At 40.7% G+C, this 15,518-nt stretch overlaps 2 protein-coding genes and 1 pseudogene across 2 annotated transcripts; 1 reads left to right on the plus strand and 2 right to left on the minus strand.

The window, feature by feature from the left end:
* The first annotated feature begins 920 nt into the window (after positions 1-920).
* LOC104424940 (transcription factor bHLH140) lies at positions 921-1,756 on the plus strand. The gene has a single exon (XM_010037521.3). The coding sequence runs from the start codon at positions 1,020-1,022 to the stop codon at positions 1,521-1,523; it is 504 nt and encodes a 167-aa protein (XP_010035823.2). The 5' UTR covers positions 921-1,019; the 3' UTR covers positions 1,524-1,756.
* Positions 1,757-4,075: 2,319 nt separating this feature from the next.
* LOC120295964 lies at positions 4,076-8,955 on the minus strand (annotated as a pseudogene).
* Positions 8,956-10,972: 2,017 nt separating this feature from the next.
* LOC104424858 (receptor-like protein 54) lies at positions 10,973-15,239 on the minus strand. The gene has a single exon (XM_010037411.3). The coding sequence runs from the start codon at positions 14,604-14,606 to the stop codon at positions 11,187-11,189; it is 3,420 nt and encodes a 1,139-aa protein (XP_010035713.2). The 5' UTR covers positions 14,607-15,239; the 3' UTR covers positions 10,973-11,186.
* Between the last annotated feature and the right edge of the window lie 279 nt (positions 15,240-15,518).

Below are 15,518 nucleotides of genomic sequence, written 5' to 3' on the forward strand. Positions count from 1 at the left end.
TTCAAAAAATTCAAAATTTGAGGCAATTGTTGTAAACTATATGTTGGCAACTCTCCAATCTTGTTATTTAGAAGCTATTACTACTTGAATTTATGCACGATTCAAATCGCCTCATTCATTTTCTGCACCAAATATTTAGCTACAATGTCTCTTCTAAAGGCACTTCCCCTCTAAATTGCGGTAACCTTAAAAAAATCTCTCTTTTATAATTATTGAAAATGCACAGCTTTTTGATCTTCTCGAGAGTGGTCCTAAAGAATTCGTAGGTACGGAATCACTTATTACTTGAGCAATCCCATTAAAGTCATTAGAGATGTACCTTATCGGGTGTTGCTCCCAAAAAAATGTACAATTCTGTACATACAACTAGAATCACTTATCTTAGTGGATCTTCAAACTCGTCTAATTCAGGCCATTCAGTAACTCGGTTAACTTTGTCTATTTTTTTCAAAGGCACGTGGTGTTGTACTGATAAAACATAAAAGCAAAGACAAAAGAATTGGATAAAAAAGAAGATGGATCGTCGATTTTAGAGAGAGACCATGCCTCGCCCCCTACTTTGCCGTGGAGCTGTGGCGGGGCAGCTCGTGTCTCCCTCTCAACCCTTGCTATCCCCCACCCGATTCTATTTTTTTTTTTTTTTTTTATTCTCAAAATTTTACCTTTTTTTTTATTCTAACATCTATTTAAAAAATTCTATTTGATTATGAAAAACATTTAAAAATATCACGTCAATATATTTCCTTGCTTGGACCACAAAGCTTTATGAATTGATTGTATTTTGTGTACTGATTTTAAAACTTCAAGCACACTTCCCTATTTATAAAAATAATGTGACAAATGAATATCATCATGTTCAAATATCCTATAAAAATATCACTATGTAAACAGTCCGTTTTGTTGCCTCTTGCAGCAGCCTATCTATTTATGTCCTACCCCCCCTCAAAACTCATCAAAAACCCACCTCCAATTCTCAAGGTCCAAGCCAGTGGCCACCATCCTCGGCAATCAGCACATACATGTTCATGGAACATCACTGCCTTCAGAACAACCCCAACCCCGATCCATCCGCAAATGCTCCTCCTTCTTCATCATCCCCGGACAAGCTCGGCGACAGGAGGAGATCGCCGTCGGCCCGGAACGTCAAGACCCGAGGCGGGAGATCGGGGCCGCTCAGGCTCTCGACCGACCCGCAGAGCGTGGCCGCCCGGCGGCGGCGCCACCGCATCAGCGACCGGTTCAAGATCCTGCAGAGCCTCGTCCCCGGCGGGTCCAAGATGGACACGGTGTCGATGCTCGAGGAGGCCATCCACTACGTCAAGTTCCTGAAGGCTCAGATTTGGCTCCACCACGCCGTGTTCGAGGGCCGAGCCGGTTGGTCCGACCTCGTCCCGGCCTGCTCGGCTCCCCTCCCCCGGCGGCTCACCAGTGGGCTCAGATGGCTCAGAGCCAGCAGCCCGACAGCGCCTCTTCGAGCTTCGTGGACGTCGATCATCATGCGACGCCGCCGCCGCCGAGCTTAGCGGATCTCTGGTGGTTTCAAGGCGGCGAAGAGACCGTGTCGTGCGATGACCGGGCATGAGGCAGTCTTTGGCTTAGTGTAATGTCCGTCTCCATTGGCTCGCGTGACTATCATATGTATATCGCATTGTGTGGGTAGTCTTCTTCTTTTTTTGGAATTTCTTTTACGATTTTGAGGAGATGGGTGTGACCAAAAGTGGAAAAAAGAAGTTTTGAGGGGGCTTGTGATAATTAATTGAGGCTTCGTGATGTCAATTTTGTATTAGTATGGGGATGAAATCGGTAAAGAGAAGTGCAGATCAGGGGCAATGGCAGAATTAGTGGGAAGTTACTACCCAGATGAACCTATGCGATGAGCCGTTGGTGGTAAGCTTTAACACTCTTTGATACGATCTTTCTAAGACGGTATTGTGGCCGTTAGATTTTTAGTTCGTTCGATAACGTAGTCTAAGAATATTTTGTAAATATTTAATTTAGTTCTACACTTTCACGATCATACTATTGCTCAAATTTTGAAATATTTTTTCAGTTCAATCTTTTCTCTAAATAAAAAAATGCTGCCTTCCCTAAAGACCGATTGGACCCAAAAAAAAGAAAACGCGAGGAAGTTTTTTTTGTTTTTTGTTTTTTTTTTTTGAACAAAGAAAACGTGGGGAAGTTTTACAAAGAAGAAAAATCGAAGTACGTGTTCGTTCGCACATGATATTGGTCAAAGTATATTGGTCTGTGGCCGTTTGACTTTTTTGTCCCTTGGGAGAGGTTGTCAAATCCTGAGTGTTTCTTCCCGTACGCTTGTCCAATCAAATTTAAATGATTTGAACTCATATATATATACACACACATTAACCGGTAATGAAATTGAAAATAAAAAATGATATATATGCCTCTAAAAACAAGTATATCCCTGGTGGGCAAAACTATCATGCAAAATTCAACCAAAAAACAAAAACACCAGCATGCAAAAATTGCCAAACAAATAATCTAATCTTTGGCAAAGTATCCTTGGCAAAGTAAGACAAAATGGATTAATGAAAAAACAATGCATAAAAAAAAGGTAAGATTGATTGATTAGACAATCCACATTTCAGCTCATTTTAGCATTCTAGGATTGAAACAAGTCTACATACTCAACTCAAGGAAATGTCAAACTGAGATCAAACTCTTCTCTCTCCTCCTATTTTTGCTGATCTTTTGCCTATAGTGGCTTGATTTCACGTTTGGAATCGCGTGAGTAATTTTCAATTTTGTAGCAAGTCAAAGTGTTCGCAACAAGCATTCATGCTCTTCTCTCTCATCATCATTCCAAATGTTACAAAAAATTGACTCTCTTCTTTATCCAATGCTAGAACCCTCAGACAATGTCTTGTATGACTAGAAAAGAAGATAGAAAACTTGGATGATTTCTTCTTTATATTTATCATTATCCATATGCTAGTTTGTAAAGGTTAAGGAGATGTACTTTAAAGTATAATTTGTAATGAGTCATGTACGTTAACTTTTAAAATATCTGATGGTTATGAGAATATATAATTTTTTTTCAAATTTTGTAGTAATATAGAATATGGGTTGATTACGGGTCCAAAATAAATGATTAAACTTGTATCATGAAAAAATGAATTAATATGAAATAAATAAATCAATTTGAATCGGACTTATTTTTCGAATCATTTATAAATCTACTCAGAATTTGTCCACGTAGATAGGCTTGAGACAAAACCACGAGTGATTATGAACCGAGCATTACATGACTCGTTGAGTCGAAAGTTCAAATATACGAGAAAGAAAAGTTGACAAAGCTACGGACACGACAAAAACAGTGGAGGAAAAGGACAGTCGGAGGTTGCCGATCACATGCGGAAGAATCTGAGAAGTTCCCTATAAAATTTGCACGAGATGAGACGCCGGTCATGCATGATTCGGTGAAGGTGGAGCAACCAAAAACCTGGGTAAGCCCTCACCTCACCATATTTTAGCTGCTCCTCTAAAGAACAGAGTGGGCTGTGCAATTGCAAATCAAGTTCGGCGTGCGATTGTTATAGATAGCGAAAGCGTGAATTGCCATCCAATGGGTCGGCATTTTTGTACAGTTGTTTGAGAAATGTGATGGATCTCCACCTGTTCGACAAATTGCCTGAGAGAAAGATTCTCTGTCGACATACCCCGCATTGGATTGCTAGCAAATGCGGCACGCGGGAGGCTGATGGTCCCTGCTGTTTATTGATATATGTACTGAGAAAATCCCGTGTTCTGTCCTCAACAGCATTGACAATGGTATGTGTTATATACAGTATGCAAAGAACGGGAAGGCAAGCAAAAAAAGCTCAGAGTAGAGACCAAGAAAGTGCCTATGAAGAAGACGAGGACGAGTAGGAGGAAGAAGAAGAAGACATAGGTGGCGAGTCATAGCATGTGCACTTTGGATCGTGTATGATTTTCTTCAAACTGAGGTCTAGGTTGGTGGTACTCTTCTTCTTCATCAAATTCATAGCCATTGTAACCACCTAAGATAGCTGTGCTGCTGGTTTTGAAAGCTTCGTCTCCCTCAAAGTTCTCATCATGATGCCTTTGTGTATGTAGGTCCCATCTTCGGAAGAACCACCTCGAGGAACTTATCCACTCGATCATCATTCCTTCTTGGCCTGTCTTCCAAAAGGTAAGAGGTGCAATGACCACCGTAGCACCTGCCCCGAACCCTGAACCGACAAGAATGAACTGAAAATTAAAGCTTCCCCAACCATCAGAACCATTCGTCCCATGCTTAGAACTGTTGGTATTTGTGCAATTTGTTCCCAGCAGTGGCATGCACAATTCGCTGTTGTTATTTGGGCATCTTGTTCCCAGCTGCTGTCCACACAATCTGCTATTGCCTTCAAGGAACTTGCTGAAAAAGTGAGAAATTGTTTGGCTGCTGGGATGCTTCCCACTAGATCATTGAATGAGAGGTTCAGGATGGAGACAAAATTCAGGTCTGAAAGCTGTGTGGGAATGGTCCCATTGAGATGGTTCCGTGAAAGGTCCAAGGACTCAAGCTGTTGCAAGTGTCCTAGGGATGGAGGAATTAGCCCAGAGAATGCATTCCTTGATAAGTTGAGGAGATAAAGCGCTTTGAGATCCCCCAGAGTATCAGTATTGGACCTTCTAAATTGTTGCATGAGAAGTTGATTGAAGTGAAAAGAGTCAAGATCTTCACTAGCTCCACTTGCAGACCTTTGACAGTGATGCTTACTGTGTCCTGATAGTAGAGTCCACTCAAGCGAAGAAATGGATATTGGATATGACTGATGTCTACGTTAACCTTCATAGCCTCCCAAGTTGCGAGGCATTGAGCAGGCAGAATGCCGCTGAAATTGTTGGAAGATATGTCTAAAATTTGAAGCATCTTCCAGGTGCCGTTAATCCCTGGACATCCAACCCCTCCATGGAATTTGTTGAATCGTAAAACAAGGGACACGTAGACTTGCAATGCTCTTCATTTTACATGGAAACACATCATCAATCTGGTTGTTTCCGACATCTAAAACATCCAGAGTTGTGCAATTTGCCAATGACTTTGGGAACTTCCCTGGTAATAAATTACTGCTGGGATCCAAAGTCTTCAAACCACATGTTTCGGGGAAAATGAAAATGCTACCATCCAAGGAATTGTTTTGCAGATTTAATACCTTGAGAGACTTTATCACTAAGCAATCGGGACTATTTCTACTCAAATTATTGTGAGATAGGTCGAGCACCTGCAAATTAATTTTGGGATAAAGCCCTCGAAAATGTTATGGGACAGGAAGAAGAACATTGCAATTTTGTACTTATGGAAGCTGTTGCTCGAAGAACTAAATGGGGGCAGCGGTAACGTTTGTCCAAGCCTAAGAACTTAGGTTAATGGTGTTTCAATATCGTCTAGGAAATTAGACGAAAGATTGAGATACACAAGATTTCGAAACTCTCACATCCATTTCGGTATCTTGCCCAAAATTTGATTGCCACTGAGGTCTAGAAATATCAATCTGTGTTGTCCAGCCAGGAACTCAGGTAAAGTAAAGTCCTCAAGTTGCAAGAAGCCAACTTTAAAGTTGCTAGGTCAGGGAATGAAGACGACTGGGAAGCAGTATTTGTGGCATTAGTGGAGAAACGATTGTAGGAAAGATTTAAATACGAAATATTTTTCAATTGCTGAATCGAATTTTGTTGTAGTCTCAGAATAGTTCATGAATTCAAAAAGTTAAAAATTTTCAAGCCATCTTGCTAGTCTTGTTACTTAGGGCCTGCATGGTAACATTTCTATTCTTTGGTTTTTTATTTTTTTGTTCCTTGAAATAGAGAAAGAATGGGAATTTGTTTGGTAAAGTCAATTACTTTTTATATTCTCCCAAATAGAAAAATTGTTAAGGAATAGATTTAGAATAGAAACAAAAAGTACTTTTTGTTTTTTGAAAAATTTTTAGAAATTAGTCTTTTCTTTCATTTATCTTTTTCTTTTTTTCTTCTTCCTCTTCTAATTGCCTAGTGGAAACTCACTACTTGCCACTGGTCGCCACTGCTGGTGGCTAGAGGAGGAGGAAAAAGAAATGAAAAAGAAAAAAAAAAATTCTAAAATATTATAAAAATTCTATAACACAAAAAAATTTGTTGGTTATACCAGATACATTCCTTTTCTTTTTTTCTATTTTTGGAATATGAAGTTTGTGTAATTATCAAATTTATTATTTTACTTAGAAATTATTTTAGTGAATAAAATTATTTCTAAAAAAAATTATTTTTCAAAATAAATGTTATCAAACACATCCTTAAAAGTTATTAATACACACTACGCATTTTGGTCCTACCTGCTCGTACTTGCCTAGAGAATTTCCGCACGATTCAAGTTGCCCCATGCATTTTTTACACCAAAGATTTAGCCACGATGTCTCTCATGGTGACATCTCCCCCTTCGAATTGTGCTATCCTCCAAAATCTCTCCCTTTCATAATTATTGAAAATACATCGTTCTTGGATGTTCTTTAGAGTGGCCCCGGAGAATTTGAAGGTGTGGAACCACTTATCATTTGAGAATTTTGTTAAAGTTATTAGAGATGTGCCTTCTTGGGTGTTATTATGTGTAGCTAGAATATATTAGTGGATCTTCAAACTCTCCTTAGGTCATTAAGTAATTCAATTAACTCTGTCTAATTTCGTCAACAGAATTATGGGCATGTCATTTTTGAATTTTTTTTTGAAGGCACATGGTGCTGTACTAATAAAACATAAAAGCAAAGACAAAAGAATCGGAAAAATAGAAAAGATGAATAATTAATTTTAGGGCCTATTTAGTAACTATCCCAATAGTGCAAGATTCTGATTTTTTGTTCCCAATAGTAGTTTTGGAACAGAGTCGTATTTGGTAAAAATTTTGTTCTCGGGAATAAATTTCTATTTTTTTTGTTCTCGGAAGTAGGTTTGGAATCAAGAATAATAATAATAAAAAGTTGATTCTTGTTCTCGGGAACAAATCTAAGAATCAAGCTATTTTCTTCTTTTCATCTATCACCATCGCCGTGGTCGCCATCTGCCGTCCGCTGCCCGCCGGGAGGCAAGCCCGACCACTGCGATGCTCACCTAGCCCCCGTCGATGGCCGGTGAGCCTTGCCCAGCCTCGGCGAGGCTCGGGCTGACGAGGGTCGGCCTTGCCAAGTGCCGACGATGTTTTGGTGATGTTGCCAGCCCTCGTTGACGGCCAGGCCACTTAAAGAAGAAGAATAAGAGAGAATGAAAGGAAAAAAAGAAAAGAAAAGAAAAATAAAATTATTTAAAAATTAAAAAGAAAATGATTTGGAGTATAAATTTTGAGCACGATACCAAACGTAATTTTATTCCCGAATTAGAACTTTTGGACCTACCAAACGGCTTAAAATGTTTAGAAATTGTTTTTGGGAACAGAATAAAAAAGAATTATTTATGATAAAAAATTATTAGGAATAGAATAGTTACCAAACGTGCTTTAGAGAGAAACCACACCAAGGCCCCTTCTTTGCCGTGGAGCTGTGGTGGGGCGGCTCGTGTCTCTCTCCTCTATAACCCTTGTAATGTCCCTGCTCCCCCTTCCCTTCGGCGATTCTATTTTCTTGGTTCTTTTTTTTTTTTTTTTTTCAAAATTTATATAACATCAGCTCTACTTGATCATGAAAAATATTTAAAATGTCGCGTTAGTACATTCTCTCATTCGGGTTGCGAAGATTTGATGACTTGATTCTATCTTGTCTACTAATTTTTAAACTTTGAGCATCCTTACCTATTTATAAAAAATGATGTGACAAATGAATATCATGTTCAAATATCCTTAACAAATTCACTTTGTAAACAGTCTGTTATGTTGCTTCTTGCAGTAGCCTTTCTATTAATGCTCCACCCCCCTCAGCACTCATCAAAGACTCGCCTCCAATTCTCAAGGTCCAATACTTGTTCATGGAACATCACCGCCTTCAAAGCAGCCCCGACTTCATCAGCAATTGCGCCTCCTTCTTCGCCATCCCCGAACAAGCTCAGCGACGGGAAGAGATCGCTGTCGACTTGGAACGTCAAGTCCCAAGGTGGAAGATCCGGGCCGCTCAGGCTCTCGACCAACCCGCAGAGCGTGGCTGCTCGGCGCCGGTGTCACCACATCAGTGATTGGTTCAAGATCCTGCAGAGCCTGTAAAAGTTTTCCTAATGTGAACTATATTAATCGATATTATAATTTACCATTTTACGAGGTTGGTCTAAGCTGAGACAGAAGATTTCTTAATTAGTCTAATATGAGACTGGCTAGTGTGGGCCGAGGTGAACCAGCTCGTAATGAGAGGGTCAGGTTGGAATTTATAGTATTCAAGTCTTTCCTCTAATTCTAATTTTCTCACAAGTATGTTCATATAATGAGCGTTAACCTATCGCTAAAGGGTGATGGGCCGTTTCATTAAGCTAGTGATATATAAGATAATAAAAGAGAATGACTTGCACATGGAATTCCACTTATGCTTCAAGAGTGATGGAACCCAAAACAAGGGCGTTACTTTTTTTACTAAATTATGTGTATTCTTGTTCTGGTTATGGAGATCATGGGATTGCGCGATTTGCGTTCTACAGAGCCTCGTCCCCGGCGGAGCCAAGATGGACACTGTGTCGATGCTTGAAGAGGCCATCCATTACGTCAAGTTCTTGAAGGCCTGACCTCGTCCCGGCCAGCCCAGCCACCCCTTCCCCCGGTGGCTCATCAATGGGCTCAGATGGCTCAGAGCCAGCCCCCCGACAGCGCCTCTTCGAGCTTCGTGGACGTAAATCATCATATGCTGATGCCGCCGCCGTCGAACTTAGTGGATCTCTGGTGGTTTCAAGCCGGTGAAGAGACCATGTCGTGCGATGAGCCGGGCGTGGGGCAATCTCTGGTGTAGTATAATGTCCATCTCCATTGGCTCGCGTAACTGTCATATGTATATCGCATTGTGTGGGTAGTCTTCTTCTCTTTTTTGGAATTTCCTTTTCGATTTTGAGGAGATGGGGGTGACCAAAAGTGAAAAAAAAAAAAGAAAGAAGTTTCGAGGGGGGCGCGTGATAATTAATTGAGGGTTCGTGATGTCAATTTTGTATTAGTATGGGGATGAAATCGGTAAAGGAAGGTGCAGATCAGGGGCGATGGCAGAATAAGTGGAAAGTTACTGTGGAGATCAGCCTATACAATGAGCCGTTGGTGGTAGGCGTTTATCAGTTGTGGTACTCTTTGATACGATCTTTCTAAGATGGTATCGTGGCTATTAGATTTTTATTTTGTTTATTGTAGTCTAAGAATATTTGTCAAATATTTAATTTAATTTCTACACTTTCACAATTATACTATTGCTCAAATTTGAGAATATTTTTTCATTTTAATATTTTTTCTAAATAAAAAAAATGCTGCCTTCCCGAAGGACCGACTGGGCCCAAAAAGAAGAAGAAAAACGTGAGGAAGTTTACAGAGAAGAAAAATCGAAGTACGTGTTCGTTCACAGATGATATTGGTCAAATTTTATTGGCCTGTCGCCGTTTGACTTTTTTGTCAATTGGGAAAGGTTGACAAAATCATGAGTGTTTCTTCCCGTACGCTTGTCCTATCGAATTTAAATGATTTGATTCACTACATTGACTGGTAATGAAATTGAAAATAAAAAAATGATATATGTGCCTCTAAAAACAAGTGTATCCCTATTGGGCAAACTATCATTGCAAGAGTCGACCTAAAAACAAAAAAAAAAAATATCATGCAAAAATTGCCAAACAAATAATGTAATCGTTGGCAAAGTATCCTTGGCAAAGTAAGACAAAATGAATTAATGAAAAAACAATCCATAAAAAAAAAAGGTCATGATAGGTTGCTTAGACAATCCGCATTTCAGCTCATTTAGCATTCTAGGATTGAAACAAGTCTACATACTTAACTCAAAGAAATGTCAAATTAAGATTGTGCTATTCTATCTTCTCCCATTTTCGCTGATCTTTTGCCTACAGTGGCTTGATTACACGTTTGGAATCGCCGGACTTATTTTCAGTTTTGTAGCAAGTTGAAGCACTTGCGACAAGCATTCATGCTCTTCTCTCTCAGATTGCTCCTAATGCTAGTGAACCGAAAGGTTACAATTGACTTTCTTCTTTATTCAATTCTAGAACCCTCGGCCAGTGTCTCGTATGACTAGAAAAGAAGATAGAAAAATCGAATGATTTCTTCTTTATATGTATTGTTATCCATATGCTGGTTTGTAGAGGTTAAGGAGATGCAATTTAATGTATAATTTGTAAGGAGCCATGTATGTGTAACTTTTAAAACTTCCAATGGTCATGAGAATATATGAGCTTTTTCAAGTTATATATGTTAATATGGAATATGTGTTGAGTTCGGGTCCAAATAAATGGTTAAAATTGTATCATGTAAAGATGAGTTAATATGAAATAAATAAATCAATTCGGATCGGACTTATTTTTCTAATCATTTATAAATCTACTCACAATTCGTCCAAGTAGATTGGTTTAAGACAAAACCATGAGTGAATATGAACCAAGCAATTTTCGTGCCTCTCGTTGAGTCGAAAGTTCAAATATTACGAAAAAGAAAAGTCGACCGATGTTTACTCCGAAAGCTACAGACACGAGGATAACGGTGGAAGAAACGAACGGTCGAAGGTTGCTGATCACATGCGGAAGAATCTGAGAAGTTCTCTCTGAAATTTGCACGAGATGAGAGGCCAGTCATGCATGATTCGGGGAAGGTGGAGCAGCCAAAAACCTGGGTAAGCCCTCACCTCACCGCATCTTATCTGCTTCTCTAAAGAACAGACACTGGGCTATGCAATTGCAAATCAAGTTCGGCGTGCAGTTGTTATTGATAGCGAAAGCATGAATTGCCATCCAATGGGTAGAAAATTTGTACAGTTGTTTTGAGAAGTATATTGGGTCTCCACCTGTTCGGCAAAATGCCTGAAAGAAGATTCTCCATCAACCTACCCCGCATCGGATTGCCAGCAAATGTGCCACGCGGGAGGTTGATGATCCCTGCTGTTCATTAATGTATGTACTGAGAAAATCCCACGTTCTGTCCTCAACACCATTGACAATGGTATTTGTGTTATATACAGTATGCAAAGAACAGTAAGGCAAGCAAAAAAAGCTCAGAGTAGAGACCGAGAAAGTGCCTATGAAGAAGACGAGGATGAATAGGAGGAAGAAGAAGACATAGGTGTCGAGTCGTAGCATGTGCACTTTGGGTCATGTATGACTTTCTTCACACTGAGGTCTAGCTTGGTACAGAACACACAATACCGTCCCCAAGATTCTTCCTCGTCCTCTTCTTCTTCATCAAATTCATTGCTACCATAGCCGCCTAAGATAGCTGTGCTGCTGGTTTCGAAATCCTCGTCTCCCTCAAAGTTGTCATCGTGATGCCTTGTGTACGTAAATCCCATCTTAGGAAGAACCACCTCGAGGAGCTTATCCACTAGATCATCATACCATTCTTGGCCTGTCTTCCAAAAGGTAAGAGGTGCAACAACCACCGCAGCGCCTGCCCCGAACCCCAAACCGACAAGAATGAACTGGAAATTAATGCTTCCCCAACCATCAGAATCATTCTTCCCATCCTTAGTGCTGATGGTATCTGAGGAATCTGTTCCCTTGCTATCGGGATCTGAGCATTTTGTGGGCAGCGGTGATCCACACAATCTGCCATTGCCTTCGAAGGAATCTATTGAAAAGGTGAGAAATTGTTTGGCTGCTGGGATGCTTCCTTCAAGCTTATTGTATGAGAGGTTCAGGAAGGAAAGAAAATTCAGATCTAAAAGCTGTGGGGGAATCATCCCATTGAGGTCATTCCATGAAAGGTCCAAGGACTCAAGCTGTTGCAATTTTCCTAGGGATGAAGGAATTGGCCCTGAGAACGCATTTTTTGATAAGTTGAGGAGATGAAGCGCTTTGAGATCCCCCAGAGCATCAGGTATTGGACCGTCTAGATTGTTGCGTGAGAAGTCGATTGAAGTGAAAATAGTCAAGATCTTCACCAGCTCCACTTGCAGACCTTTGATGGTAACGCTTACTGTGTCCTGATAATAAAGTCCAGAAAATGGAAGGAATGGATATTGGATATGATTGATGTCTACATTAAACTTCATAGCCTCCCAAGTTGTGAGGCATTTAGCAGGCAGAGTGCCACTGAAATTGTTGGAAGATATGTCTACAATTTGAAGCATCTTCCAAGTGCCGTGAGGCTTTGGACATCCAACCTTTCCATGGAACTTGTTGAATCGTAAAACAAGGACACGTATACTTGCAATGCTCTTCAGTTGACATGGAAACACATCATCAATCTGGTTGTTTCCAATGTCTAAAACCTCCAGATTTGTGCAATTTGCCAATGACTTTGGGAGCTCCCCCTGTAATAGATTATAGCTCAGATCCAAAGTCTTCAAACCACATGTTTCGGTGATATTGAAAATGCTCCCATCCAAGAAATTATTTCTCAGGTTTAACACCTTGAGAGACTCCATCACTAAGCAATCAGGAATATTTCCTATCAAATTATTATGAGAAAGGTCAAGTACCTCAAGATATTCAGCTTTGCAAATTGATTTTGGGATAGACCCTTGGAACTTGTTATTAGACAGGGAGAGGAATATTGCTCCAGAAAGACTCATACCAATAGCAGGTGGAATGACTAAAGTGAAGTTGTTACTTGAGAAGTCCATGTATATGGCAGATGGCGGCAGAGGCAACATTTGTCCACGGAGGCGGTTCTTATGGAGGTCAAGAACAGACAGACTAGAAGTAAGATTAAGTGACAGTGTTTCAATATCGTCTAGTAAATTAGACGAAAGATTAAGATACTGAAGATTTTGAAGCCCCCATATCCATTTTGGTATCTTGCCCTGAATATGATTGTTAGAGAGATCTAGATATACCAATCTGGGTTGCTCAGCCAGGAAATCAGGTAAAGTCCTCAACTGGCAAGAAGCCAACCTTAAAGTTCTAAGTTCAGGGAATGGACACACCTGGGAAGCAGTATTTATGGCATTAATGGAAAAACGATTGTAGGAAAGGTCCAAATAAGAAAGATTTTTCAGCTGGCAAACCAAATTAATATGTAATGAGCCACTGAAATTATTGGAAGAAAGTGAGAGGTACTTGAGCCCTTGGAGTTTCCATATAAACATCGGTAGTTCTCCTCCTATATTGTTGTTGCTCAAATCAACTGTATCCAGCATGTGCAATGTAGCGTTAAAAGATCCCATCAGTTGACCAGAAAATTGGTTGTTGGAAAGTTGAAGCTTCTGAACCGATGGAAGTGCAAACAGAGACAAAGGAATATTTCCTTCAAGTGAATTGTATCCCAGGTCGATATTAAGAAGAGTCAACAGGGATTCCCACTGTGTTGAATTAATCGGACCAGTTAGCTTATTGTGGGACAAAGTGATTTGTGTCAGATTCTTGGACTTGCTTAGTGATGGAATTGAACCACTAAAATTGTTGAATGAGAAGTCCAAATAAGTCAGTCGCAAAAGATTGGTGAAAGAGCTTGGGATATTTCCACCCAAGCTGCAATTCACCAATGCTATTGTTGACAGATTTCTGAGTTTACCGATTGAATATGGGAGCTTCCCGGAAATACTTGTGAAACTAAGAACCAGTGTCTGAAGAGAACCATTTTCCGGAAATTCTGGCAAAGAAACCTGAAGAAGCTGGTTGACTGATAGGTCAAGGGTCTGAAGTGTTTGTACCTGGAAGATTTTTTGAGGGAATACTCCCTGCAGGCCACAGGAACTGAGATGCAGAGTTGTTAAATTGCCGAAGAAGGCAAAGAACTCCGGGACAGTGGTAGACAGATTATTGTTGCCCAGTTTAATCACCGACAGAGAACGAAGTTTCACAAGGGAAGAGCAAGACTCAATGGGACCTGATAAATAACAATTCGTCATGCTCAACACTTGAAGCTTCAGCAGCGAAGAAGACAACACATTGCACAATTCATTGCCTGTGGTTGACACGTTCACTCCATCAAGGTACAACTCTCTCAGCTCGATAAGATTCCCAATAAGCATCTTTAGATTCGGATTCTCGAGTTTCAGTGAAGTGAGCCCAGGAAAATAAAGCATGGATACATCAAGAGTAACCAACCTTGTCAAACGTGATATTCCAATGGGAATCTGTCCTGTGAAGCCCGCATTTGAAAGATTCAGGTACACCAAATTGGTAAGATTACCGAACCCAGATGGGATCTCCGAAAACTGGAAGCGGTTGAAGGCCAAATTCAGCCTCTGAAGATCCTTGAGTCTGAAAAGACTCGATGAGTCGTTAAGTCCACCAGCGATACTCTCGTTGGTCAGATCAAGCCCCGTCACTTGGCCCCCTTCGCATTTCACGCCATCCCAAGAATCATTGCTCTGATTCCATCTGACCAATTTCGAGGACAAAGAAGTATTGAAGTTGAGGCTATTCTTCAATTCCAGCAGCAGCGATTTCTGATCTTCGGCGAGACACTGCCCCGAAACCAAATTCCTGCCTATGCTGAAGGGGTTGGTTTGCGCGAGTATGAAGACCAGCCATAGGAGGAGCCAAATCCTCATTTGTTTCGAGCAGATCAGAAGACACTCCTGTAAATGAGAGACCCAGCTGCTCTGAGTTCAAGAATTCGAAAGCCCATGAACATGACGACCTTCGAGAGAGGGATCTGCTGCGAAACGGGCAGCTGAAGAACGGAGAGTTGCAGGTAGGGAGTAGGAGGAGGAGGAGAACAGGGGACGGTTCAGAGTGGGGACACGAGGAACAGTCAAAGTAAGCGCCTGCCGTAGGGGACGAATTTGTCAAATGTACACGTTGGATGGAGGACGGATGATGCCGCTTTCTTTATGGACTCGAGTGTAGGGAATAGGTGCAAAAGCGCGTTTTTTTTTGCGTATGTCGGCTTTTCTTTATTCCTTTGGCCGATTTCTTTGGTGCCAGAGATCCGTCTCAATTCCAGACGCTGGCCAAACCCGGAAAAATCAAACCTCGATCGGGTGGGGGATAATGACCAGCTTTGGGAATTGGAATGTGAGCTATATAGTCAATGACGAAAATAGGGATGGTTAATAAAGTGCCCAAATTCAAGGGGGTGGTTGAAGGGTGGAAAGACGGAGATCTTGCGCTTCAAAAAGCTGCGAGGTTTTATGTTTGGTCCATGCTTGTCATAGCCCGCCGGAGCCAAGATTGAATTGGAGATGGATGAAAATGTCGTTGAAAAAATCACTTGAAAGCGGAAAATTTTCTATCGATGACGGTTGGTCTTTCTTACTTGTGCCTGGGTCTACTTTAGTGTTCTCATTATTTTAGTAACCTTGGACTAGTGTGATTAAGAAATTCAAGTGGAAGATATTTCAATTGTATTGTGGGTCCGTAATGGGAATGTAACTGCTGGATTGACTTCCATGGCAGATGTGAGGTAATAAACCGTTGTGCTGATTTTCTTTCTTTTTCACCACTAGGTACCGTCATCTTGT

This window comes from Eucalyptus grandis, chromosome 1 (assembly GCF_016545825.1).
Source record: "Eucalyptus grandis isolate ANBG69807.140 chromosome 1, ASM1654582v1, whole genome shotgun sequence".
NCBI classification, from domain to species: Eukaryota; Viridiplantae; Streptophyta; class Magnoliopsida; order Myrtales; family Myrtaceae; genus Eucalyptus; species Eucalyptus grandis.